This window comes from Syngnathus typhle, linkage group LG2 (genome assembly GCF_033458585.1).
Source record: "Syngnathus typhle isolate RoL2023-S1 ecotype Sweden linkage group LG2, RoL_Styp_1.0, whole genome shotgun sequence".
NCBI lineage: Eukaryota > Metazoa > Chordata > Actinopteri > Syngnathiformes > Syngnathidae > Syngnathus > Syngnathus typhle.
The window spans coordinates 11429554-11456938 of record NC_083739.1 but is presented as its reverse complement, the minus strand read 5'-3'; the positions used below and the strand labels follow the sequence as shown (position 1 = coordinate 11456938).

Here is a 27385-nt window from a genome sequence, read left to right as displayed (position 1 = left end):
TAGCTCTATCCCACGTCTGTCCAGTTGGCGGCAGTAATGCAATACGAAGGTTTGTCAGCTGCCATTAAACAAACGAAGAACAAGCTCAAAGGTGAGAGGTCGTGAGGAACCAAGGACGATATCATGCGCAAATTCTTGAAGGGAAATAGCAACGCAAATTAATTAAATCACTCATTAAATTCCCCTCTCCGATCCCACATATCCACGGGACTTGAGTATTAACGTGTTTGAGGTAAGTTACGTTTTTGAAGCTAACCAAGACGTTAGCTCCTTGTGCATTTATGACAACAAAGTCTGAATGAAAATATTAAGATATATGGTAGGTAGGTGCACGCCCCCAGTTGCTGCTGTTTTGATCATATGACAAATAACAAAAAATTGCGCTACATATATATACTGTACATCATTTCCACTTGTATTTTCTGTCCAGTCATGTTTTCCTCTTTCCTGCAAAGTATCGTGTGCTGCAAAGTAGAAGTCCCTTACATATTTTTGAGCTGTCATGCAATCTATAATACACCCATCACTCCAATGGGTCAATGGGTAACTCGATCATCTGCCCTAGGTCGGTTCAAATCTCCGTCAGGGCGAACAGCAACATCCAGTTGGAGACCGTTCTGTAGCAAATATCGAGATCGATTAAGTTGTGGCCAATTTTTCAGTCCTTTAACTTCTTTATCTGTCTCCTAAGCCATAACTCTAAACCTAGATTTCTGAAAAACTTGCAAATGTGCAAAGAAGCCATGTCGCCTGTTAAATAGTACTTTGGCGTCATCTAACGGCGTCTTGTTGCCATGCACCCATGGTGGGGAGGGCGGGGTATCACTAGTCATATGTACTACTCCAGTCATCCTGCATATTATTCCAAATCTCTGATGTAGGTGCAAGTAAGGCATGTCCGCCATTTAGTCCTGACTGGCGGTCTCATCAATGGTAAATGGACATTCGCGCCTGCGGATTGGCATATTTGAATATTTTGTGGGATTTGTAAAAAACATGGGGAGGAAAATTATTGAAGGGGCTACTTGAAATGTGGTCCTGTACTCTACAGGACGCCTGTTGCACATCTCCGGTCTCCAGTATTTAATGAAAAGTGTTTTGTTGTCATCTATACGTAGTCATATAACAATTTTGGTGTTGCCGCCAATTGCACCGCTATTACGTTCTCTGCTAATTGAGCAGTATAGAAAAAGGATGGATGCACCATGCTCCATAAAAACACATACTGTATTATTACCATGTCAACTGAAAGGCCATATCGAGAGTAAAAAGTGCAAGTATAGCTCCGAGCCTACATGTTTTTAAAGACTTTGCACCACTTGACATCTGCTTATTTGGACAGCCTCTCTAGTATGGGGCGGTTTGTTTTGAAATGGAGGGGAGTGGGGGCTTGAAGCTGCAGCGGCAACTGTAAGCCATGTGTTTGTGCCTATGCGCCGCAGCATGAACGCCAGCTGAAGCGTGATGCATCCAGAGCAGCCCACAACAGGCTTCACCCTTCGGAGGCGACCGGCAGATTCGGCCCCTCAGGGCACGTTGAGCACCGGGCCAGTGCGGGGCCTGAGCCAGAGCGCCAAACCGCCTCGCTTCTGCCCCCTGTTCCCCAGGGTCCATGCAGCTGACGTGGCTTCTGCCCAGCCCGCGCAGATGCCCTCGTCTCCCTCCTCCACCTGCGCGGCTCCTCCGCAGCCCATCCCTGCCCCCGCCTTGCCAAGCAACATAGGCAAGCCAGACTTCCCAGACACAGGCTGGGACCGCATTAAGGATCTCTTTCAAAAAGAGTTAGTGCTTTTATATTTGTCTTTTCACCTTACAGTTTTCCTCTGTTGAGAAAAAACCAACCATTTATGGCAGGGGATACATTCCACACCTGCCCTAGTTGAAAAACATTTTTACTTGTGAGGTTAAGCAGCAATTCTCCAAGTAAATGAAGCAAAGTGTGTTTGCTGTTGATTCATCCTCAGCTGACATTTACAAATAAGCAATGTATACAAATGCCAGAATGTTCTACCAAACCACTATCTTAATGCTGACGCATGTGAAACGTCATCAATTGGCTGATAGAAATAGCATTGATGGTGGTTTTAAATCTTCAAACAACCGCTGCAGCCTCACCGAGTAGAACAATGTTGCCAAAACGGTTCAATTAACAATTCCCTAACTTTTTTCTTGAATGCCGTCCTCCTCAGTGCGACTCAGGGTTATCCAGAGGAGGTGACCAACGTAGTAAAAAGTGGCCTTGTGGCCTCTATAGCGGGCTTGATCTACGGAGGCCTGCCGGCAGCTCGCCACGCTAAGCAGCGCTACATCCAGCTGAGCCAGGCAGAACTCTACACCAGTCGGTTGGAAGCAGTGGTAAGGGAGCGTAGCGCTGGTGGGGCGCTGTAGACCAAGGACAGAAAATGGACAGAAGTGACTGAAAATGTTTTTGAAAAATGTTGATTTCTGCGCACAATTGATGCCACTCTTAAAAGGTCTTTTTGGGGGGGCTATACTATACCTGCCCACACATGGTTTAAACAAACACAAAAAGTAGATTTGTTTTTAAGGAATACTGTATTTTAGGGACTCTTAAATCCTTTGGATTACGTTAGTCAAAAAAAAGGAGAAAAAACACAAGTCACCTTGGACTAATAGTCACTTGATATGGGGAAATTTTATTTGAAGACTAAAAACAATGCACCTTGGACTTAAAAGACCCCAAATTGCCGCTCCCTGTTTGTGTTGACAGCAGCAATGAGTTCAGATAGGATTCGAAATTGACCATTTTTTATTTATTCATTTGTTTTTGGCTCTCTTATTTATTTATTTATTTATTTTCTTCTCCCTTTTCTGTGTGTTCTGTCAAATCAGCGTTTGTCCCACAACGCAGCTGTCCGAGGTTTTGTGAGATATGGACTCCGATGGAGCTGGAGAGTTGCTGCTTTTGTTACCTTGTTCAAGTAAGATAAAAAAAATCCGATCAGGTCTGCGTGTTGATCACAAACTCGTTAGAGCAGCAAGGTTGGATTGATTGCTCAGCCGTAGTTGACGGACATTTTCAATTTTGATGATACAAAATGATGTGACTCAAAATACATTGTCGTCAATTCTGAATTGTTACACTCCAATCTATGACACCGGCATTCATCACCACATTGTTTTGTAAATCCAGTTTGGCAACATCATCACGGGAACTTCTCAGAAGATAAAAAATAGATCATTGACGGTAATGTTGTGTTTCCAAATGTTTCTCTGTCCTGCCTCCAGTTCTGTAAGCACAGGACTGTCAGTTTACCGTGACAAGTGCACCCTCGGCAATTATGTTGCAGCTGGAGGTGAGTTGATGGAATCTTATGCTCCTCAAATGGTGGTTCATATTGTTAGAGAAGCTAAATGTTCTCGGTTAAACAATTGAATTGTGCCCACCCTAAGTACTCAAGTTGGTTGATGATGTGGAACCACTATTGTTAAATGCTTCAAATCCTCGTTAAGATGCTCGTTAACTTCCAAATTGTGCATTTGTATGTTGTTTACACAATGGAATGGAAAATATAAATCATTATGATTTGGAAAATCTTTGTGTGGCCCTGCGTGGCGAGTGTAGCTGTGACCGGAGGGGTTTTCCGACTGAACTTGGGCCTGCGAGGCCTAGTAGCAGGCACCATCATCGGAGCAGCACTCGGGTAAGCAGCCCATCGTTCTTTTTGCATTCATCCGCAGCTCACACCGATAACGCCATGGTCTTCACGTTTGTTGTACATGTTGACAGAGGTTGGGAGCAATGAGCACTCTGGCAGCCAGCTGCGGCCCTTCCAGCAACCCTCTGTGCCCCAGCTGAGGCTCCCCCTCCCTTCCCCTCCCCGACCCATGTCCTCAACCCTGCGCTGGCTGCCAGAGGCGCTCATGTCCTTGGAGTAGTGCTGCGGCTTGGCTAATAGAGCGGAGCGGCCGGCCAAGGCGGCAGCTGTCCCTCTTCTCTCTATCGTCTCTGTTATTCCAGCCTCTCTTCTCCTGGACTAATGCTTCACTTGCGCTCATTTGCCGCATCTTTCCCCGTAGCTTTGCACGCACAAGTAGGATTGTCAATGTTTGGTAAACTTTGACGTCTATACGTGTGTAAATCTCATCTTCACAGTTTCTTGCATTCTCTGCTACACTTCTTTCTAAACAGCTTCTACTTCCTTTTGTGGGCAGACGTCCGCGCATTAAAATTTCCAACCATTGTTTTGGAAAGCCCTCATTTTTATATATGTATATATATATATATTATGTTATAGACTTATTTTTTTACTATCTGTAAATAGCATGGGTCCACTCGACTTACATGTGAAATGATGCCTGCTGAACGCTGTGAAGTCCCCTGCTGCCATCACGTGGCGGACTGTCTAGACCTCACTTTTACACCGAGTCCCAGTTTTGCGAAAATGCCAAAAGCCTGACAACTAAACCTAATTGATAATATTGAAGAACAGAAGTGTGGGTCAGATCACACACACATATGCACAGACACACAGACACGCGCGTCGCCGCCACCTCCTCCTACATTAACGTGTGCCCGAGTGACCAGCCACCTGGAGAGTTTGACGTGCAAATCGGCTCGGCCTTGTGGCAGGTGCAGGCAGAGCAGACGTGAAAGGAGGTTAAGCTATATATCACGCTCCAGATATCGCATCAGATTGGTCCAAACGTGCTGTAATTGAGATTGAACGGACAGCCAGCTTGCATCCAGTCCAGTTGATCAACAGCACTTGTTAAGATGACTTGGTTGCAATTTTTGTCCCCCATCATCATGGCCATTTAAAACTATCATTCTGCTATTGCGATTTGAATTTAATTCCTTGTTCAGCCCTCATAGTTTTTGTATGCAAACAGGATGTCAAACTTTCAAGAATCTTATAGAAGACAACTTCAGGCCTGCAGCAGGAACACGTCATCCAAGTACCAATGAATTCTATTTGTAGGATTCCTACGGGCGCTGTGATCATTGGCATGCTGTCAGCGACGGGAGAAAGTATGCGAGAAAGGAGGCGGCGAGAGCGCAGGGAGACTTACGAGATGAAACTTGCAGAGTGGTGAGTTGAACTCTGTGACTGTCAGAAAGACACGCAAGGCGCTACAGTGCCTTGATTTTTGACTTGTGGTTGGTGATCACCAGGTCGGCACGACTTGAGCTGACGGATGAGTTGATAGGTGACCTGACCGTGACTTCAAAGGCAGAGGAGGTGGAACGGGACTTGAATAGGATCCAGGACCTCCTCGATTTACCACAGAATGATGCGGCGGAGGACTCGAGCAGCCGATGACGGTGCTACCGGTTAAATGACGAACACTAAAAATGTAACTTCACATAACGCTGAGGAAATAAGGGCTTCGCTTAGAGTTGACCCGTCGTGCAGCACTCGTGCAGCAAGTCAAAGTTAAAAAAAAATAAACAAAAAGATCAAATGATGATCTCATCTTGCAGGCCCAACAAAATGAATGATCTAACGCGTTGTGACCCAAATGACACCTCTGTTTTCAGGCTATTACAATATTTCCTCGACACATGAATAAAGTTCATCAGAATTCCCTCAACATATTGTATTTCCATCTCCTGATTTTGACAACAATTAAGGTCAAAGGAGTGAAATTTAATAAATAATCACACATCTAGTAATGTTCCTCTTTGGTCAGGCATAAGGTTAGTAATCTTAAAGTGTGGTTTAAGAACCAACTTTTGGGTGCGATACATTTGATTTAATTAAAAAAAAAAAAAGTGCAATTTTGGTGTTCAAACTGAAAAAACTGCATTATATTTGAGGCATATATTAAATCGTCTACATTTTAGTAATAAATGATTTGTTGTAATAATCAGCATCATCCTAAATTGACAGGATTCCTAATCATTATCATGTCAATACTTATTAATAACGATGATGTCGTTATCTCCATCCATGTAGTGGCGCTCTCCTATCAAAACAAGTGTACAGTTTGTGACATGGTCACGTGACACGTCATGTGGACCCCACGGAGGAAACCTGAACGTCTGGCTTTAACCTTTTAGCAACTTGCATCCACATTGTCATTCACTGTTTCACGCTTCAGTGTGTATTGTCTTTGCTAATATCATAGAGTTGAAATCCAGTGGTCAACTCCGCCAAATAAATTCAAATACCGGGGTTACTAACGTACTTACTTACAGAAGTTGCAGGCAGGAGGTGTTGCCTTCAGGTGTTCCTTCTTATGAGTCGTTAAAATCAAAAACACGACTAGCTCTGATCTATAGCTTTTGATTACAATTTAGAATGGAATATCAAACAACTAACCCAAATTAAGGTAACTGAAATCCCAATTTGTGGTGTTTTCCCCTTTTAACTGCCCTGGAATGTGTTCGGTTGAAGGAAACGACTCAAGATGCGAAGAGACCCAGCGAACAGCTGCTGAGAATTTCAATTTACATGATGTCCTTAAACTACACATGTCTGCGGCATGCCTGGTGTTGCAGCACGCTGCGGCGAGGTCACTTGCGAGTTTTGCTTCATTAGAAAATGTTCCCGGAGAACAAAAACATTAAGAAACCCAACCCTCTGGCAAATGCGGGATTTCTTTCACAGCTTTTTGTATGGTAAGTCAGCGTCCTGTCAGCGCTCGGTCGGCTTTCAAGTTGTCAACATGCGTCAGAAGTGCGTTGTATGCTGGAGTTAATAGTGAACTTTTTTTCATGTAATACAATAAGTATGAACTGGGCATCTGAATTCGTTCATCCTAACAATAACATTAATAACAAGATCAAATTAAAAATATATAATTGAAATTGTGTTTAAAATGGGTTTACTATTGTAAGAAGGGTCATGTTCGACGGTCCGACACGCGCGCCTCGAGGCTACGAACGGTGCGCAATGAACTTGCTTGCGGAGCGTTGTAAAAGGTATGAGATAGTGAGTTTTTTTTTTTTTTTTTTTTTTTTTTTTCATTTCAGTGCATTATTCTGTACCCCCAATTTACTCCTCTCTACACTCAGTTTTTGCAGAGATGGGAGTAAATCATACAGAGCAATAAAATAAGAATTAGGGCTACATTTAGGAAGTTGATTTTAACTCTTAAAGAGTAATTTTAACACTTCCAGAGTTCAGTGGTGTCCAGAGTATATGTTGTTTTATAGAGTTAATTATCTAGTTGGATTAACTCTGCATATATCATTTTGATCCGCCTTTGCACATGCACTTCTCCACTGATTTCCTCCTCCTCGCTTATCTCTGGGAAACACTGCTGTTCAAACTAGTTACTTTACGTTCACACAGCAGGGCTTGATGTCCAATTCGGATTTTCTTTCTTTTTAATCCGATTTTTTGATGTACTCGTTCACATAAAGATATTAAATTGATGTGACACGCATGCGCATGACGTCCAATGACAGACGACGGTGTTTACGGAAGCAAATGATGTAGTGATCGATTTATCTTCTCAAATTGCCATTGTAGCGAGGCAAGAGGAGGTAGAAATAATTTGGGGAGATGGGGCGACTTTCTTCGATCTCTTCATTTTGTGGATGACGTCACGTTATTGCTGGGCGTAATAAATAAAGAGTTTATCACCAGAAATGTCCAATTCAGGCTTCATGTTTCAAATTAATGAAATATTAAGACAACTGCAGATTCACGGACAATGTCAGTAGTGTCCCGAGAACTCTCTCCCCAGTCCACGTGGAGGCTTTTGGTTACTAAAAAAATAAAAAATTTGCAATTTCTTGGGATTGATTGGAGCTGTGCAAATAGGCAATCTGCACTCAGCCCACACCGATCGTGCATTTCTTTTATTTTCCCTCTCTTCTCACTTTTTCGGTTGGAAAGGAACCCCGCCTTGCAATTCCACCAGGTAAGTGTGACTTGACTGATGTTCAAAAAATGCTGTGAAGTACTCTGTTTGCAAGACTGTTGACATTTTAAAATGCTTGCCATTTTAGTGAGCTTTTTTTTATTTTTTTTATTTTTGGTAAGCAGTCGCAGTAAACATATTAGGACGTCTTAAGACTGACCAAGTGCACCTCCGGGGCTCCCACACTGAGTTCTTGAATCATGGGTAAAGGGAGCAATATTGTAAAGTTTGATAAATATCTGGTCCTCCCATTTTTGTGTCTAGTCTTCTATATGCCACTGGTTTATTTTAATGCACTGCACAATGTTGGCTACGGATGTGACATAAAGTCATTGACTGGGTTGACCTTTGCACCCACTACTGAGTGATACGCCAGAGCATGTCAGTACCGCCTGTTTCCTTATATGACATAGAGACGTTGGATCTGTCGGATTCATTTATTTACCTTCCGCCTCTATTGATGCTGAAAAGTTGTGAGACTGACCAAGAAAATGCTGTGGCGAGCCAAGTTGCTGCATCAGTCGGAATCCGTGTATGCGCTAGAAGTAAAAAAAAAAAAAAAAAAAAATCCACAAAGTTTGACAGTTATAGCATATTCTGTGTATTCTGTAAAAAAAATAATAAAGAAATATAAGACTGACTGCACACAAATGCAAAACAGGCCCCGCCCATTGTGAAACAACAGCGGAATGTAACGACGCTATACGTTATGCTGACGGACCACGTTCAATCAACACAATATTTTGTTCCTGCGAATTTGTTACGTCATTGTCTTTAATTCTCCCTGGTTAAACCACTGCCATGTCGTTGCTGCCTCTGATTTCTTTCCATATTAGAACCTAAAATGTTCATCTATGAATCATTATTATCTCAACCACTGTTGACTTTACCAGTTTTTAGTTGTCATTTTTTGTCTTTTTCAGTAAGAGTAGGAAATGCTCTCATTTTTATTTTGCAATCTGCAACTTTAATTGAATAGCTTTCTAAGAATGACCACCTATTGTTTTTGTTTTGGTTTTCTTTGCTTTCTAAGAATGACCACCTGTTGCTTTTGTTTTTTAAGCATTGTAAGAAAAATGTAACCTCATGTAATAAAAATTCCTAACCAAGTAATAACTTATTAAGATAAACTGCTTGATTTCATATGTGGAGATAATGGCAGAACATTACATTGTGTTTTTCTGAATGATCCTTTTTGGTATTAAGGTCAGAGCAGTTCATGCCACATTACTGACCCAGTTACCAAATAACTGTTTGCTCAATTTTGGGACTCAGTCTATCCCGTGGTTAGCAATTCTCAGCATGGTCGGACCTGAAGCAAAGAAGCGTTAAATCCCACACTCAAACATTAAAAAGTAAGGCTTTCAATTGGTGTGCCCACATTAAGATCCACTGATCAACCACTCAACAATTCTACACATCATGCTATGCCTATTGGTGGACCTCTGTTCTCTTCCAAGTTTCTTTTGAGGATCTGGATGCAAATTTAAAAAAAAAAAATGTTTGATGATAATGTTTATTTTTCAGTTGGGTGAGTCCTTTGCTACACCTCGGACACAAGCACCGACTGAAGGAGCGTGACCTCTACACAATTCTTCCTGAAGATGAATCGGAAGTACTGGGACAAGACCTCCAGAGGTATCTTTCTTCTTTGCGCCATTTCATTTGAACAGCACCCATTTAAAAGGGATAGTGCGAGTTGGAATTCAACCATACTTCTGCTATAAGGGGCCGAACTTCAATTTTGGTATGTGCTGGTTTATTCTCACAATTTTGCAACTCTCTCTGTGACGGACCCCACTTTGTTGTGTTCCAATGTAATTTATGCCTGTACAAAGCTAACGTTTTCACATGTCTTGCAGGTTCTGGGATCTTGAAGTTAAAAAGGCTGCAAAACAACTACGCAAGCCCAAATTGGCCAAAGTCCTTATTAAATGCTACGGGAAGTCCTACGCCGTCGCGGGAATCTTTGCCTTTTCCTTGGTATGCACTGATTGGCTTTATGACAGCATGAGGTGACTCAAGGTCAATGAGGAATCCTAATTTATTCATTTGACTGAAACATGTATTCAGGTAACAAAAAATAGTCACATCCTTCTCCAAACTAGAAAAGATATCTCTTAAACAGAGGAAGAAGTTTCAGGCTACGTAAAACAATGTTCTGACATCCCTCCCCTCAGTGATTGTCTCATTTCATTTTGTGTTGGGTTGGGCAATAACTTGAAAGTTAATTTCATTGTTGGCCTCATGTATGCAAACAGGTAATAATGGCACAATCGTTTGGACCCGGTTTAGGATTTTGGCAAGTAGAGTTCTTCACTTTATTATTCCTACCACAAACCTTTGCCGCTACATTTCCCTCACTGATCTTTTTGTAAAGATTTTATTTAGTCAGTGTGAAACCGATGTTGCTGAATTGCAAGTGTTGTTGTACACATTCTTAATTTTCAAGGAGATAGTGTGGGTTTGATTTGTGGCCAGCATTCCAATATCCAGCCAGTGCTTGTCCTAAATGTGGGTATAAAAAAAGAGTGGGTTGCATGAAGAAAAAAAAAAAAAAACGGCAACATCATACGGGTGACAGACAAGCTGAACGTCACAACAACTGAAAAGTCCCTCATTGACTTCTAAGCCATCCGTAATATCAGCAGGCGTCCATCTTCAAGAGCCTATTCGATAATGTCAAATTTAAATTGGCAGAGCAGGCACATATTTGCTGCTTCCAGTCCAGTGAGCAGTGAGGTACATGACATAATGGCTTCCCGCTGATTTCATTTTTAGGAATACAACACACAAGAGCTCTTTGCTGTGCCCTACCAAAAATAAGCGAGTGACTGTAGCAAATATTAACACCACTGTTTTCTTTTACAGGAGGCCATTAAAGTCATCCAGCCACTTCTTCTCGGTAGAATAATAATGTTCTTTGAGAATTATAATGCAGAGGACCAGAGCAATCTTTGCATGGCCTACCTCTGCGCGGGTGCCATGTGTCTCTCCACCTTTGGTTTGACTATCCTCCAGCATCTCTACTACTATTTTGTCCAAAGAACCGGAATGAAGATGAGAGTGGCCTTGTGTCACGTAATATACTGCAAGGTCAGTAACGATGAGGCAGATGCTTTTTTTTTCTACCGAGGACTCTCACTGTTTGCTGCAAGATAATACAGTAGTGAAGTATTTTACTTCCCGCCACTGATGAAATGTCTTTGCACCTCTCCTCAGGCTCTTCGTCTCAGCAGTCAAGCAATGGGACAAACTACCACAGGCCAAATTGTAAACCTCCTTTCAAATGACATCAACCGTTTCGATGAGGTCAGGTGTGCTGCAACATTTCAAGTACCTTTTCGCGGGATTTGCAATATGCTGAAGCGTTGCTTGTTTATGAACTGTTGCTGGATTGGTGAAGGCAATTCCAATGTGCATGGCTCCTTTCGGCACTGTAGTGAACGAGGGAGAGAGAGACAGAGAGAGGGGGAGAGAGACAGAAAGAGAGAGAGAGTCCCCCATCTCCCCACCACTTGCCCTGACGGCAGGATGTCATCCCCGTGGGTAGACCAAGCACACCTCCCAGCGTGGAGTCTCCCATTAGATGACACTGGAGGAAGACAAAATAAGATAAAAATAAAAAATATTGGGGAGGAACTAAAATCTAATAGAATAAAAATAATAAATAAATAAGTAGGCCTTTATAGAACACAATAAATGAAGAAATAAGTGACTCTAAATGCGACTTTTTTGTCATGTCACGTGAATACCGAGTGCATATCTGGGAGCGAGCAGATCACGCGCTTGTACTGAGGCAGCACAGAAACCGCTTATGCTGCAGTGTGGTTCGTACTGGAGTTGCATGACAGAATGATGCATGGTGCAAAAACAAATCTCCTGTTTGGACTGTGCACAGGCAAATGCTGCTCTGGAAATATTTGCAAATCTTGACTTTGGCTGAACTTTTCAGAAACCTTGATGTTTTTTTAATAAAGCCCAAATCTCCGGAGACTTGTGAATTACTGGACAAACAGCAAATAAATATGAAATGTAAAATATGTGTAGACGAGGCCAATCGCACGCCCATTCACATCTGCAAAACCTCATGGCTTAGCCTCAATTTGGTCTGCTTAGGTTAATACTAAGAAACAATTCAAATTGCCCCAGATGGGCTAACAAGTAGCATCTGTGTGGTGGTGTTATAGCACTTTAAGCAACAGATATTAGACCACAATCGGTGGTGCAACACATCTATACAGACAACATAACAATACTCAAATATTCCTTATCCTCTGCAAAGAAAAAATACTAACACATGTATTTGGCTTACTGAGTCACTGGCAGTAATTGTCCATGGTTGTTTTACAATGCCCACGGTGGCCATTATTTAATCATGCACAAACTGTTCAATTCTTTGCATCGTCCATCCATTTTCTATACTCCTCATTAGGTAATGGGTCATTTTACATTCTAGTTAAATATATAATTACTTTATTCTGAATGAAGTAGAAAATTACAAAAATGTTTTTTGGCTCCTTGGACATGTGTGATGGATGTCATGGATGGACAGTTTGCAATAATCTCTTTAAGATGAAATATTGAAAGCACTGCATCTAAGGGCGGGTGGGTGTCATGTCACTGATCGAATTAAATTCACATCTCAAGGCACCACTCTACTGAAAAAAAAATGCAGATTGGTTAAAAATTACTACATTTATTTGTTCACCCCTGGATTATTATATGAAGTGTGATCCTTTGGCCTATAATTCTATGCTTGATATATGCTATCGTGCTACCCTGAAGTAGTACAGTATGTTCGGTATGCTATTGCCATGCGTGTTTAAACCTGCATTCCAAGCATTTCGTGGTTTCATTGCATGCGTGTCAATTTTGTGCAGATTACGCTGAATCTGCACTACTTGTGGGTGGGACCACTACAAGCAATTGTGGTCATCACTTTCCTCTGGTACGAGATTGGTCCCTCATGTCTCGCAGGGGTGGCTGTCCTCCTTCTCATGTTGCCTGTGCAAACATGGTTTGGAAAGCTTTTTGGAATCTTCAGGTGGGTAGGCTTACAAAGACATGGCTTTAGAATGCATATAAATCAGTAGTTCCTGCCTCCTTTCAATTGTGCTGCTCTTTCTGGTGAAACACCGAGCTCATATCAACAAACAAATGGCAGAATGTAGTACATATCGTGAAAGAACATGTAAATGGGGCCAGTAAAGCAGCACTGTATTTTCCCCAAAGTCAGTAAATTCCACCCTGAACTTGTGTAATTTCCGAGTTTACTCCAATAAATTGCAAATAACGCTTGATACTTACCTTGGAAAATTTCTAACATAAAAAGAAAATAAATAATCCAACCCTGCAGGTAAGTAATGCTAGAACTAACTTAATTTAATGCCCAGACCATGTCCTGAAATGCTACAAAAATATGTCCTCCAAAAAAAATTCTTTTGGGATCTTAAGATCAGGGCATGCTTTGAGAATAATTGTCAAAAGCCTTTTGAGACTGCTTGTGATTTAAGGCTATACAAATAAATTTGACTTGACTTTTTTTTGCAGGAGCAAAACAGCGGTCCTAACCGACAGTCGAATCCGCATCATGAACGAAGTGGTGTCTGGCATCCGAATCATCAAGATGTATGCTTGGGAAGCCCCCTTCTCAGCTCTAGTCACAGAGTCCAGAAGGTAAACACAAGAGGGCTCTTTGTAATATTCGTAAATAATCAGCGCAGGGATACTCCCTGTGGCAGAAAGTGATTGCCTACCGCTTGCCTACCTCAACTGAAAACAATAACCAAAACTTGCATTCGGGGTTGGACGGCCAGATATATTCTAAAAGTTTTTTTGCTTGGTGCATTTTTCTTTCTTGGTTCTCCAATTGTGTCTCTATTAGTGTGGTGAACCTAAAATAATGAGGTCAAAAATGTAAGAGTCAGCCTTTCTTTTTCTTTTTTTTTTTCTTCAGGCTATTAGTTCCCATGAGGCCTCACGAACAAGCTTTGGAATTTGTTTGTTTAATGCAATTTAATGACCGTGTCTCGTTAGATTTGGCGTGACTTCCAGTCTGTTGATGTTGGAAAATATTCAGGGTTGAACAAGTAGCTGACTACAACCATATCTCTAGGACAAAGGTCTGATCTCTAGGCAAGCTCTGAAGCGAAACCTTGAATTCAAGTCCATTTATTAGCCACCATGTAATTCCTACTCTGTCAAGGTCTCATAGAAGTAAGTGGGTTTAAAGGCTGAGTGAGTCATGAGGCATGGTCAACAAGGCCTGCTGATGTCATGCCAGTCAATGCAGAGTTTTTTACTGATAGTGAAGCGAATCAGCATCGATTTTCTGCCACTTAGACTCAAATGACAAACTAAAAAAAATACTCAAGCAACACTCGCTGGGCACATTTTGCTGTACAATGTTGTGACATCTAATGCAAGATCGGAAAGTTAATTTTTCATAATACCAGACATTGACGCTGTCAGAGTTATTCATTCACTGTTATTAACTACTACTAGATGAGAATTTTATTTATTTATTTCTCTATTTATTTTAAGGGCTGTTCTATTCAGATAGTGAACGAAACACAAGAGACCCAGTGTGCTGGTCGCAAGCTGTTGATTGCCACTTCCGGTTGAAGTTTACTGTTGAAAAAATGGAAAACAAAAAGAATTAAACAAGTGTTCCATTTGAAAAGACTTTTCAAATTGTCTTTTGTTGGAGAAATGCACACCTCTAATACAGGTCTACATTTCATGATCAAATGAATGAATATCTAGCCGATTTAGTCAAAAGTCCTTTGATACATTAGCGGATTTATGCGTGCCAGCCAGTGAGTGTTAACCAGTAATAATCTTCTTGGCTGTGTACTTTGTTCCATGATAGCGTACCCTTTTGTTCTGGTGCTTTGTCAACCGGTGTCTAGACTTGAAAGGGGATTTGGAACATTTGAACTGATCTGGTTTGCCTCCGATAAATGATGCATGTGCTATGTATTGTTTCCCTGCACGTTGCAGATTGCACCTCGCCCTTTGAGATAGTGCGTCTTTTCATGACCTCTCTGTACAGTCACAAAAATTACACTGAAGAGATAACATTCTCACGCTTGCTTTTGAGTATGAAATAAATTGCACGTGGAGTCAATGCCGAGAGGCAAGCGTTCACATCCAAACGTTTGTCATTCTTTTGCCACGTCTATATGTGACCCTCAACGGGTTCAAGTGTATCGAATTGATAAATTGATGACCTTGTCTTGTCATCACAAACATTTCAATTCACAAAAACGGACTTTTTTGGAAAGTTGTATCTAAAAAAAAAATTCCATAATCCATGTTATTCACTCTGGTAAAAAAAAAAAAAGATCAGCTTCAAACGTGTGTGTTTGTTCTTATCTTCAGAAAAGAAATAAACCAGATCATGAAGAGCTCCTACCTGCGAGGACTCAATATGGCGTCGTTCTTCGCCAGCAGTAAGATCGTGGTGTTTGTCACCTTCGTGGTGTACGTGCTGCTGGGCAACGGCATCAGCGCCAGCCGAGTCTTCGTCACTGTTTCCCTGTACGGAACCATCAAGCTCACCGTAACGCTGTTCTTCCCGCTGGCCGTGGAAAAACTGTCTGAGACCATTGTCAGTATTCACAGGATCAAGGTAACACATCACTATACATTGTCAACCTTTCCTTGAAAATGTTTATCTCACACTCAGTGATGGCAAGTACCGTGTACACACTGCGTTACCACTGAACTTAAGTAGATTTCTTTTTTTACTTTCTGTACTTGAATAATATTTCTGACGACATTTTACTTTTACTCTGCATTTGAAAACAGATTTCTGTACTTTTTACTCCTTATTGTGTAAAAATAGCTTTTCAGCTTTTGGGAAAGAAAGAAAGAAAGAAAGAAAGAAAGAAAGAAAGAAAGAAAGAAAGAAAGAAAGAAAGAAAGAAAGAAAGAAAGAAAGAAAGAAAGAAAGAAAGAAAGAAAGAAAGAAAGAAAGAAAGAAAGAAAGAAAGAAAGAAAGAAAGAAAGAAAGAAAGAAAGAAAGAAAGAAAGAAAGAAAGAAAGAAAGGAGAGAGGAGGGGAAAAAACCCAGATACAGTTGAGCCCATACTTTTTTCTGTTTTGAAAACATCGATTCAGTTGTATTTAACATTTACCAGAACAATGTGCATTAGCCGGTACTCGATATGTGTTCAAGTATTTTTGACGATATACTCGGTGAAAGAACGTGAAACAGTTGCGGTATTTTATACCGTATATATTCTGTCAGACTTGTTATTTTAGCATGTGCAAAAGAATCATTCTCGTTTATACCCCACCTAGAATTTTCTCCTGCTGGATGAAATGAACAGACGGAAGTTGACACTAGAGGAAAAGAACCCAAACACCATCGAGATGACGAAGTTGACATGCTACTGGGATAAGGTCAGATCATTCTTCTCTGTGTGCACAGTGTAACCTCTAAGACACATCAAACAATTTAAAATCCAACCCAAAGCGTTTGACCACCGTCATGCTTGATGTCATTTTATCATGAGAATCGAGTGAGCATAAAAGGATTATCTCCACAATGCTTTTTCTCTGGCTTATTGTGAATTCATACATTGTACTTTCAGATTTTTCTGAACACGTTTTTATTTTTCAAATCCCCTTGTGACAAGAAAAATACAAGTGAACATCTGTCAAACGTTTGCGACCTTGAATAAAACCTGACGAGAAGGCAGCAATCACCTCCTTCGTAAACACAAAAATGTTCACCTAGGATACAGGCGTTCAACAAAAAAAATGTCTGAATATTTTCATATTCCACAAAAAACATCACTTCATCAATATTTAAGAGTACGTAACCCGTTATGTCTTCTGCTAACCTGCTGAGGAAATTCCGTGAAATGCTCATCTGAAGTATTAGGTAGTAATCTTTAACCAAAGGTGGCCTCTCTGGTGCTACGGGTCAAAGAAGACAAACTATAGTTAAGTGAATCATTTACAAGCTGTGGGTTGTTCTGTAGATTCACTGTTTCTCGATTTGTTCCATCACTGCGACGGTCTCTCAGTGCACATTTCTTCATAGTCTGTCTAAGCGATTGAGGTGTCAGTTCATGACAGCGGCCGCTCTTACTGTAGCTACGGTAGCTAAACATTAGTGGTATCTTTTTGCAGCGTGTGCATTGTCAATCATCAATAGCCTGTTCAAAAGTCCACAAGAACAACAATTTGGTCTGATTTCAATTGAATTATTGATTTTCTTAATAACAATAATAATGATAATGATAATAATATACCGATCTGGACAGACTAAAGCACCGGTGTCAAACTCAAGGCCCGGGGGCCAGATACGGCCCGCCACATCAATTTATGTGGCCCGCGAAGATAAATTGTGCATCAAATTCAGTCATTATCAGAATTGCAAATTGTCTTCACTTTTAAAAATATCTTCTTTTTTTTAACTGTTTGACAAGTTTTTGCTAGTCTGATTTGAAAACGAGTTATTTGTCAGTTTATTCTGGAGCTTATACTGTATATAATGAGGTGCTGATACATTTACGTTGACAGTCATAATGTACAAAGAAAATTATTTCTTGACATCATCAACAAAACAGTCCCCTCCCTTGTCGAGATATCAAAAAGAGACCGATTTTTCTCAGAAATCTGATTACCCAACCCACATGAGCACATTATAATCTTGACGCGCTTTTTTTTCCTAAAGTGCAAACAGCTTGCATTTGCTCAGATTTAACTGCCTGTTGCTAATAGGCTACTTCGTTGAAATCTGTTATGGGCATAAAACGTGTCTCGTGTCCTCGCCTGTTCCGTCTGAGGTCAAAGCGAGGTTGTGGTTATCATGTTTGTAGGACAGTGTCAGAAGATTTCCAATGCACATTGACCAAGTTACAAAATGGCCATATGGTCGTTAAAAATTCTTTTGTGCGTTTACAACAGTTTCAAATGTACATATAGCAACACTAATCTTAACTGAATTCCTTCCTAGACTAATATTACGATTTAAAAAATATATATATTATAAATGTCAAGTTTTTCCCATTACAGTATTAACAGTCAAATATGTCACGCCAATAAAGACTGCCTATACTTATTATTGTATCGTATGTATGTAAAATCTATGTAAAGTTAGTGAGGTCCAGAAAAAAAAATGTTTAGGTAAAAACAATTATGTCTGGTGAAATCCAGTATGACTTTTTTATATATATATAGTGAAACCATTTTAAAGTATAAAATGAAAATCCCATCCTTAAACAACACTGTTAGAATGCACTTCCATTAAAGTATTGGAAAAACTGGTTGTCATTTTAATGTTGAGCGGAATTGTCGGCGTCTAACTAATGAAGTAACTTGTCGTCTGACTTCGTTATTTTTCAAATCAGTTAATCAGTTCAGTAACAAAGTTACCTTTTCAAAATAACAGTAGACTGCTGATAGTCCTTTTCGCCATTATTCATTCTTTACAAGAGTTATGTGAAAAGAGCAGAGCCGCATGATGAACCCAAGACCTGCCTCTAGTCACACATTAACTTATTGCGGCAGTCATTTGAGCCTGCGTCTATACTTTTGAATTTGTGCAGATTAGGAAATAAATCAATTGAATTCAAACTTGTACTCCTAATTCTTTTTTTTAAATCATTAAAGCTCTACATTGCATACTCATTTCATCTATACTGAATGTTCACACACATTTAATCACAACTTTCTTTTCAGCTTCTGGATTCACCGTCTCTGCAGAACATCTCCCTCACGGTGAAGTCGCATCAGCTCCTGGCTGTGATCGGACCAGTGGGGTCTGGGAAGGTGAGCTTAAAGCTTGTTCAATAATTGTCAGCGGGACTCTGTGTGTTCCACAGTGCTAAGTTTTTAGCAAATGGATGCATCTCAAATAACCAATGCCTAATGTCGATTTGATTCATCTATACCGCCAGTCTTCACTGCTAAGTGCCATCTTGGGCGAGTTGTCCCACGACAAGGGAACCATGACGGTGAGAGGTCGACTGAGCTACGCATCCCAACAGCCTTGGGTTTTCCCGGGGACCATTCGCAGTAACATCCTGTTCGGGAGAAGCCTGGATCCCATGAAGTATGAGCGCGTGCTGAAGGCCTGCGCTCTAAAGAAGGTGAGTCGGCATTGGAAGGGCTGAGGTTAAAGATCTTCGTTGGAACAAAACACTGTTCCTCATCTGGAGTTGTCTTTATATTGCACACACGACACCTGATATGCTCTTTAATTGTCAAACACTTTTTTGTTCGTTATGACGCAATCGAATATTTATATCAATATAGTTTGGATTGCAATTCATTGTGGATGCATTTTGATTATATTTCTTTGAGGCATCACATCCATGGTCTTACACCGCAGATTGTGTTGTGTTCATTGTATTGGAGCGCAGGACCTGCAGCTGCTCCCGGATGGAGACCTGAGCCTAATTGGAGACAAGGGAGGCACCCTCAGCGGGGGCCAGAAGGCTCGCATCAATCTGGCCAGGTGGGAAGATGTTGAGCATTTGCTTTCATACTTTGTGAGAATAATTGTGTTCATGTGTATGTGTTCTCAGAGCAGTGTATGAGGAAGCAGATATCTACCTATTAGATGATCCTCTGAGTGCTGTGGATGCCGAAGTTGGAAAATATCTCTTTGAAGTGTGAGTGTGCATCATATGAGCACAATTTAAAACCCATTAAAAGCGCACGCTTAAGAATCGGCGTCATAGGGAAGGTGTGAAATAGGGTTCGACCGATTAATCGGATCGTTGTAGTCTTTCAAGCATCGGCCAGAATCATCGGTCAAATGGACGATGATTGCCATTTTTTTTCCTTTTATGTTGTCTAACCATTTACAGCACTTTGTTGACATGCCTTTCGAATACCTTTTGAAGTGTGACTGTCACAATTCATTAGGTGCATCTGTGGCCTGCTGAAGAACAAGTGTCGCATCCTGGTTACTCACCAGCTTCACAATCTGTGGACAGTTGATCAGATAGTGGTGATCAGAGAGGTTGGTATGACAATTTTGACTGTCATGGTTGCTTCGGGATGGCGTATTACCCGCTCACTGTGAGCCCACCATAGCCTGGGCACTGACCATGCTTAAATTCAATATTGATTCGATGAAAATGTAGCTACTGACTGATTTTGCTCATTCTTTAAGGGTCGTATCATGGCCAAGGGAACCTACAGCGAGTTGCAGAGCTCCGGCCTTGATGTCGGCTTGCTGCTCAAAACCCAGGAAGAGCAGGAATATCCATATCTGTCAGCCAACTGTGACAAGGAGTCACTCTCGAGCAGGAGGACAAATCACTCCAACAGTTCACTCTACGCGCACAGCACCCTTCTGCCACCGGAGGGCAGTGCCCCTGACCTGCTTCCTGTAAGTAGCAGAATTCCATATATTGTTGCCTATTTGCAGATTTTCTTTAAGTTTGGAATTAAGGAGGTTAAGGCTTCAAATAGTGGGCAGTCAAAAGCTGTTGGTAACTTTCTCCATTGTTTCAATGTGACTGTCCAAAGCGGTGTACGATTGTTTACGGACAAGAGCAAAGAGAAGCAGATCACCTCCTGAGAAATGGCAAAAACAAGTCTGTTTTCAAGTCCCTACTTAAAACGTTGATGACAGTGCTCGTATTATTTTGTTTATGCTCGCGTACGTGCTATTTAAAGCAGTATTCTAGCGAATCCTGTTGCCTCGTGCGAGCAATGTCTTCAGTTAATTCTAATATTTTGATTATTGACTTTTTTTTACAGGTTGAGAGTGCACATGCTGCTGAAGAGGAGTCTCGTGCTGAAGGAAATGTCAGGCGGGATGTTTATGTCAAGTACTTTACCGCCCACTGTCACCCTCTGATCTTATTGGCTATTCTGGTGCTCAGTGTCATCGCTGAGGTGTGTCAGAACTACTTTGGTTATACACTGAATAAATTGAATGTATTGTTGCACAGCTAATGTACTGTACACATTGTTGTTCTTCTTAGGCTGCATACATTCTGCAGGACTGGTGGCTGGTCTTCTGGTAAGTCAGTGGCCTGCCACCTTACACACACAAACTAAATCTCGTATGTTACCTTGTGCTGACATTGTTGTCGACAGGGCCAAAGATGGGCTCAATAACACCGACACAGTTGTGACTGTTGCAAAAAGCACCAATGGGAGTGGCTTACACCAAGGCAACATTCTGCCTTTTTATCTTGGCATTTATTCTGGTGAGTTCAAAATTTCTTGCTTTGTCTTTTTGTTCGGGATACTGTCTCCAATGTTCCATGTTTTACAAGTTTGGAGATGAATTGTACCCAGTAATTTGATTCCTAGGAATCGTTTGTCTGCACTCTTAAGTTTGGCTGTATTTCACAGGAGAAGATAATAACGGGAGCTACTTGCAACACTTGTCAATCATTTTGAGAATGTGGAAATAGAGCTGTGTGATGTAAAAATGTCTGCTGCAAGATTTGACTTTCCATCACCAGTATTGTTATCTTGATGTGCAAATTATTAGCCGAGACAGCAACACAACCTTGGTCATCTTTCTGTCTTGGGCAGGTTTGACTGCAGCCGCCGTGATTTTGGGTTATGCCAGGAGCTTAGTGATCTTCCACGGGTTAGTGAGATCCACTCAGACGTTGCACAACCGCATGTTCAAGGCTGTCCTCCGCACCCCAGTCCGCTTCTTTGACGTCAACCCCATAGGTGAAAATTGGAAATGTAATCTTTCGAAGTGAAGCGGGTCACACGTGGCCTGTTGACTGATGATGGCGTTGTTTCAGCTCTGAGCTGATCCAAACGTTTGCTTGTTTTCCCTGCATGCTAGGAAGAATCCTCAACCGCTTTTCCAAAGATATCAGCCAGATGGACTCCATGTTACCACTCACCTTTGTTGACTTCTATCAAGTGAGGAGTTATCTGGCTAGACGAGTGTTTCCCAACCTTTACCCTTTATGCTTTAATATAAGACGCTCACGGCACACCACCAAGTATAGCAGATGAAATCTTGAAACGCTTATTATGAAAAATGTCCCACTATGCCTGAACTATACATCGCTGGCATGGATACATCATCACAGATGCATCATTAAAAAGTAAAAGATAATAATAATACCGGCCAACAATTATTTTGAAATTATTTTTAGCCAAGTAAACTTTTCCAGATTGTTTGCGCTGATTTTCAAATTGCCCTCGTTTCATCTCCATTTTGTAACATAATATAATACAATATAGTGCAAAAATAATAATAAATAAAGCAAAGGACATTTTTTAAATCAGCATAAAAAATGTGTCCAAGGTCACATAAAGCCACCTGTGTAATTTGAGAGGCACAGTGAGTCGGAATCACTTGGCTTAGGCTGAGGTCAAAAATATTGATGTAGGAGTTTGTTGGAAAGGAAAAAAAAAACTTTCCTTTCGCAGCTTTTTTTGCAGAACTTGGGCGTTCTGGCTGTGGCAGCTTCCATCATCCCTCTCCTCCTGGTCTCCCTTGCCCCCCTGCTCTTCACCTTCCTCTACCTGCGGCGTTACTATCTTTCCACGTCACGGGATATCAAACGTCTGGAGTCCACAAGTACGTCAAGGCTTTAAAGCGGTTTGTAAACCGTGCCGGTTCCGTAACATGCTCCGTCTTCCCTTGCAGCACGCAGTCCAGTCTTCTCCCATCTTTCATCATCCCTCCAGGGTCTGTGCAGCATTCGAGCACTCGGAGGAGAGGAGAGGTTGACAAAAGCCTTTGACTCACACCAGGACCGACACTCAGGTTTTTCTTTTGCATGCTTTTTTTTCTTGGATGATAAGTAGACCGTGTTTTCAATGAAGTGTGTCGTTGATTGCAGAAGCATGGTATCTCTTCCTAATGACCTCCCGCTGGTTTGCCCTGCGACTGGACAGCATTTGCTCCGTCTTCATCACCATAGCAACGTTTGGGTGCATTTTACTCCGAGAGGGTGAGGATGTTCAAACATTGTATTCTCTGGTTAGTGTTAAGCGTTGAGTACAGTGGTGCCTTGAGATACAAATCACCCTCTTGTTTTGATTTGACTTGAGAGCAAAACATTTGAGATCAGAGCATTTTGTGGTGACGGTGAATGTAACTGACTTAACAACAAAAGTAGTTTGGAAAATAGTCAACAATTATTCAAAAAAGTCTTCATGCTGTTAACTGCCGCTCCAAGTTGAGGTTTACGCTCAAACCTAACATAAAACAAAAAGAATTGCGTATTGCATATTTAAAACATCCACGTTCCTTTGCCCAAAATGTCTGCTTAGCTCAATGCTAAAAAACAATGCAAAATCTCACAGGCAAACAAATTGCATCTATTTTTTTAATAACACTAAAAATGCAGCGTGTTAAATGTGCTTGCCATCTAGTGGTGAACTAATAGAATGCAACAACCTCAGTTTGAAGCGCTTCCATTTTGAAGCACATGCTCTACCCTCAGAGAACCCACGCAAGCCATATCACCAATTTCTGCAGCTCAGGTGCAATCAAAATATCATCACAAAGTTGCTAAATTCATCTCCTTTGGGTATCTAGCAGAAAGATGGAAGAGAGACTTGTCAGCTTCCTGTAAGGTGAGGCGTGCCCTATGTAAAATAATTAGGGATTGCTCGACCTACCTATGAAAAAGTGTATATAGGATGAAATAGATTGCTGAAAAGAATAATGAACTTTTAAAATGAATCAATCTTGAACAATCAACAATTCCTTCGCAAGCAACAAATATTTGAACACAAACGGTGCAGCGACACAGGGACAGACAACATAACAGTACGCACAACCACACTATTTTTAATCTTCTGTGGAACGCAACTATAATATGGCAGAAACTTACTGAGTCACTTACAGTAGCTGTGTTTTTTGTCAGGCTTGGAGGCCGGCGAAGTGGGCCTTGTGCTAACATACGCTGTGACGCTGGTTGGAAACTTCCAGTGGACCGTGAGGCAAAGTGCAGAGTTAGAGAACATGGTATATGCTACCCAGCATGTAACTCGGTCAATGCAAATGATTTAACATCAAATAACAATTGTCCTCAGATGACCTCAGTAGAGAGGGTGGTGGAGTACACTGAGTTAAAGAGTGAAGCCCGCTGGGTAACCCGCACGCGGCCTCCTCTCGATTGGCCCAGCCGAGGCCAGGTTACCTTTGACCGGGTGCATTTGTCGTATAGCGTCGACAGCCCTCTTATTCTCAAGGACATCAACGCCATCTTCTGCCCTAACGAGAAGGTGAGACACATCTCCAAAAGTGTCAATTCCATTGAGACCCCAAGAGGAAAGGTTACCCTGTAAGAGTGTTGCATTGGTCAGGTGGGGGTTGTGGGTCGGACAGGAGCCGGGAAAAGCTCTTTGGTGGCGGCGCTCTTTCGCCTGGCGGAGCCACAAGGGAACATCTACATTGATGGCGTGTTGACCTCTGAGTTGGGCTTGCACGACTTGCGACAAAAGATGTCCATCATACCTCAGGTAGTTGACAGAAGGCACTTGGCGTTCAAATATATATATATTTTATTTTACAGTTTAAGGACTGATAGTCTTCAGCAAAAAGCAACCTTTTCATTATGAGCTTACATTGACATGATATCAAAATTAAAATAGTGTCATTTTTTTGTGGTCTTTGTAAACCAGGACCCGGTGCTTTTTACTGATACTGTGAGGAAGAACCTGGATCCCTTTAACCAGCATACAGATGGTGACCTGTGGAAGGCTCTGGAGCAGGCAAAGATCCATCTTGTCCTCCGTCGATGCTGACTGTCTTTCATATAAACACACTCACCTTGTCTGACCATGTCCCGGCATCACCGACAGGTCCAGCTAAAGTGCATGGTGGAAGAACTTCCCACAAAGTTGGAGACTGTTCTGGCTGAGTGTGGCTACAACTTCAGCGTAGGTCAGAGGCAGCTGGTGTGCCTGGCCAGAGCCATCCTGAGGAAAAACCGTATTCTCGTCATTGACGAGGCCACCGCCAATGTGGACCCCAGGTGCCGGAGAGGAACCGGTTGTGGTTACCCAAACCACATTAGGAAATAAACATTTCAAATAATTACATGAAAATAAAAAGATAAAAACATTACTGATTTCATGATAGGTAATGCAGTTGACTCTCACCTGGTCAATAAAAAAGAGGTAAAAATTTAAATGCAGCAATTTGGGGTTAAAAAAAAAAAAAGATGTTTTCGTGAACACTTGAAGATAAGTCAAAGTGTTTTGTAACTTAGTTGAAGGTGATGAAAAAAACATTTCATGCTCCATTTTTTTTTATTTTTGCATCAACCCAACCTATAACATCAAAACATTTATGTATTATATAATAATTCTGGTATTGTTTATTGTTATGTAGATAAATTTGATGCTTATGTTTTTTATCAATGTTGCAGGACCGACGAGCTGATCCAACTAACTATCCGACGAGAGTTCAAGGACTGCACCGTGTTCACCATTGCTCACCGACTTAACACCATCATCGACAGCGACCGCATCTTGGTGAGCACCCAGCTAATCAGTCGAGACGCAGTTCTTGCTACGTCGTCGTAGCTAATCAATTGGAGCGCGAGATGACCACACCCGTGTTTCCGTCCTGCAGGTGCTGGATGAGGGTAGAATACAAGAGTTGGATCGCCCTTTTCAACTTCTTCAGAACAAAGATGGTGCTCTGTACAGGTTGGTCCAGCAGTTGGGCCCAGCTGAGGCTGAAGCTTTGTTGGAGGCAGCTAAACAGGTGAGGTGAGGTGCACCATGTGACACATCTGGAGCACCATTTTGTTCTAAACGCTATGTGTGGGTCACATGCAGACGACCTGACTGGGCAAAGCTGAGGGAACAGCAATCAGTCAAAATTGCTGATGCAAGCAGAAACACTGAATGAAGTTTGTTGGGGTTTAAGGACATTCAAGAGGTGATCTTTAAAATCCAGAGGGTCTCTTTTTTTTTAGGTGAAAATGTTTGAAAAAGTCACTTTGGGGTCAATTTCTCTGTTATATTACTTAGCTTGTTCCAAGGTTTGAACAAATATCACTCTATCTAGATAAATGGAACAGATGTTTAAAGGACAATCACAACAGCAAGAAATAATAATCATTAGCTCTTAAATTGTGTTCAACATACCTTGTTTGATATATGTTGATTGATCGATTGTATCTAAAATGCATAAAACTTGGTGCACTGGTTTAGCTTGCACTTGTACTTAAAATGAAGACAAGCCTTGCTGTCAAGCTTTGCATTTTCCTTTACAATCTGCAACATGTAAGAGCTGTCTATGACCTGGACTACTGAGAATCTACACTGAAATATCACCTTGAACTTTTGGAAGGACCCCCAGTGTGAAAAATGTCAGGGAACCTTGCAGACAAGAAACCACAAATAAGATGCGAACCGAACAGACTAATATCTTACCTAACAAGTCCTCAAAGCAGTGAATAAACGTCACTGTTGGCACACTTACAGCAACTGAGGTGGTCAACCAGAAGAGATACTACTCCAACAAGCATGAAAACTTCCAGCGGTAGGCCCCTAATCAACTGTGATGACAATCACAGTCCCAGAACAAGATGACTTCCTTGCAGTAAACCAAAGAAACGACGCATAAAGAACATTTCTATTGCTTGGATTTATGGCACAGAGCTGATTACCCAAATGTATTGCAACCAAATATTTGATACCGTTCATACATTTGAGGAAAGGCCGATGATGGAGATTTGACTCCCAGTCCATCCCAAGTCAGTGACTTTCTGCCACCGGAACTACCCTGGCACTTTATTGTTTACAAACCTAATGTTGGTCAAACCATTAACTTCCGCATCTCATTCCTTTTCTATTTTTTTTGGGGGGGGGGGGGGGGGTATTAAATGGGTGTCAGTTTTTGAAATGGCCAAAGTTTTGATGAATTTCTTTGAAACCAACCTCCATCTCAAAACTGACAAATTGCTTAATTGTCTGGATTGGCAGTCGTTCATGTCAACTCAATGCATTGATGGCGACTGGTGCTGGGGGGAGGTCCCTGGTAGCATTCCTCCCTGCAGTAGCAACAACACACATAGTTTGAGGTTACCGGCTCATAGACTTTAAGGCAGATTTGCTAACCACATACTTCACCACAGCACATACGTCAACCACGCCAGGAAATTTGCAGACAGTCCCTCACCTGACAAAAATCCATCATGTGGACTGTAGCCACCATACGGAAGACAAATATTGACAGTGATATTTAAAAAGAAAAAAGAAACACTCAATATTAACATAGTTACCTATTCCTAAGAATGCTGTGATTATCTCAGAGGACTTAACTTCGCTGTACACTTTTTTTTTTTTTTTTTTAATTTATGGTGATGCATTTTTATAAATCAATCATTTCTTGTTTTTACGTCTTGCTTTTATTTTATTTTTATTTTTTTTAACTTCATGAGCTATTTTGTAATTTTAATGTTTTCATTCACCCTACTTTTATGTCAGGATTTAGTGTTGATTTTTACATTTTCACTTGTTCTTAATCACGCTTCCTTTACTCTGTAAAGCACTTTGGACCTGCTTTGTTGTGTATAAATGGTGCTATACAAAAACAGTTGCCTTGTATCAAAATCATAAA

The 27385-nt window shown here is 41.3% G+C and overlaps 2 protein-coding genes across 4 annotated transcripts; both read left to right on the top strand.

The window, feature by feature from the left end:
• Positions 1 to 79: 79 nt before the first annotated feature.
• timmdc1 (translocase of inner mitochondrial membrane domain containing 1) lies at positions 80 to 5556 on the top strand. Its single transcript, XM_061264544.1, has 8 exons — positions 80 to 232; positions 1443 to 1781; positions 2190 to 2355; positions 2854 to 2942; positions 3250 to 3317; positions 3587 to 3665; positions 4944 to 5054; positions 5138 to 5556. The coding sequence occupies exons 2-8, from the start codon at positions 1465 to 1467 to the stop codon at positions 5283 to 5285; spliced, it is 978 nt and encodes a 325-aa protein (XP_061120528.1). The 5' UTR covers positions 80 to 232; positions 1443 to 1464; the 3' UTR covers positions 5286 to 5556.
• Positions 5557 to 6426: 870 nt separating this feature from the next.
• Positions 6427 to 27365, top strand: LOC133142882 (ATP-binding cassette sub-family C member 4-like). Of its 3 annotated transcripts, XM_061264500.1 has the most exons (31): positions 6427 to 6586; positions 9364 to 9474; positions 9699 to 9819; positions 10708 to 10932; positions 11059 to 11148; positions 12720 to 12883; positions 13390 to 13515; positions 15223 to 15472; positions 16147 to 16248; positions 18538 to 18627; positions 18756 to 18947; positions 19221 to 19315; positions 19386 to 19472; positions 19729 to 19825; positions 19979 to 20197; positions 20572 to 20709; positions 20799 to 20836; positions 20914 to 21026; positions 21361 to 21507; positions 21629 to 21708; positions 22225 to 22375; positions 22445 to 22564; positions 22641 to 22751; positions 23673 to 23773; positions 23842 to 24033; positions 24115 to 24270; positions 24433 to 24522; positions 24613 to 24785; positions 25182 to 25287; positions 25388 to 25522; positions 25597 to 27364. In XM_061264500.1, exons 1-31 carry the CDS (start codon positions 6510 to 6512, stop codon positions 25603 to 25605), a joined length of 3906 nt encoding a protein of 1301 aa, XP_061120484.1. In that variant the 5' UTR covers positions 6427 to 6509; the 3' UTR covers positions 25606 to 27364. The 3 variants fall into 3 exon arrangements, 2 of the variants coding, with proteins under 2 accessions (XP_061120484.1, XP_061120495.1); XR_009710294.1 differs by lacking the exons at positions 25388 to 25522; positions 25597 to 27364 and having other exon boundaries at positions 24613 to 24930; XM_061264511.1 differs by lacking the exons at positions 6427 to 6586; positions 9364 to 9474; positions 9699 to 9819 and having other exon boundaries at positions 10885 to 10932; positions 11059 to 11153; positions 25597 to 27365.
• Positions 27366 to 27385: the final 20 nt, after the last annotated feature.

Excerpts from the sequence above, each read along its gene's own strand:
- timmdc1 (XM_061264544.1), top strand. The coding sequence starts at position 1,465 with ATGCATCCAGAGCAGCCCACAACAGGCTTCACCCTTCGGAGGCGACCG. Across the intron at positions 2,356-2,853 it reads CCAGTCGGTTGGAAGCAGTG|CGTTTGTCCCACAACGCAGC; the intron begins GTAAGGGAGCGT and ends CTGTCAAATCAG. Across the intron at positions 5,055-5,137 it reads GAGATGAAACTTGCAGAGTG|GTCGGCACGACTTGAGCTGA; the intron begins GTGAGTTGAACT and ends GGTGATCACCAG.
- LOC133142882 (XM_061264500.1), top strand. The coding sequence starts at position 6,510 with ATGTTCCCGGAGAACAAAAACATTAAGAAACCCAACCCTCTGGCAAAT. Across the intron at positions 9,820-10,707 it reads GAATCTTTGCCTTTTCCTTG|GAGGCCATTAAAGTCATCCA; the intron begins GTATGCACTGAT and ends TTTCTTTTACAG. Across the intron at positions 16,249-18,537 it reads TGACATGCTACTGGGATAAG|CTTCTGGATTCACCGTCTCT; the intron begins GTCAGATCATTC and ends CTTTCTTTTCAG.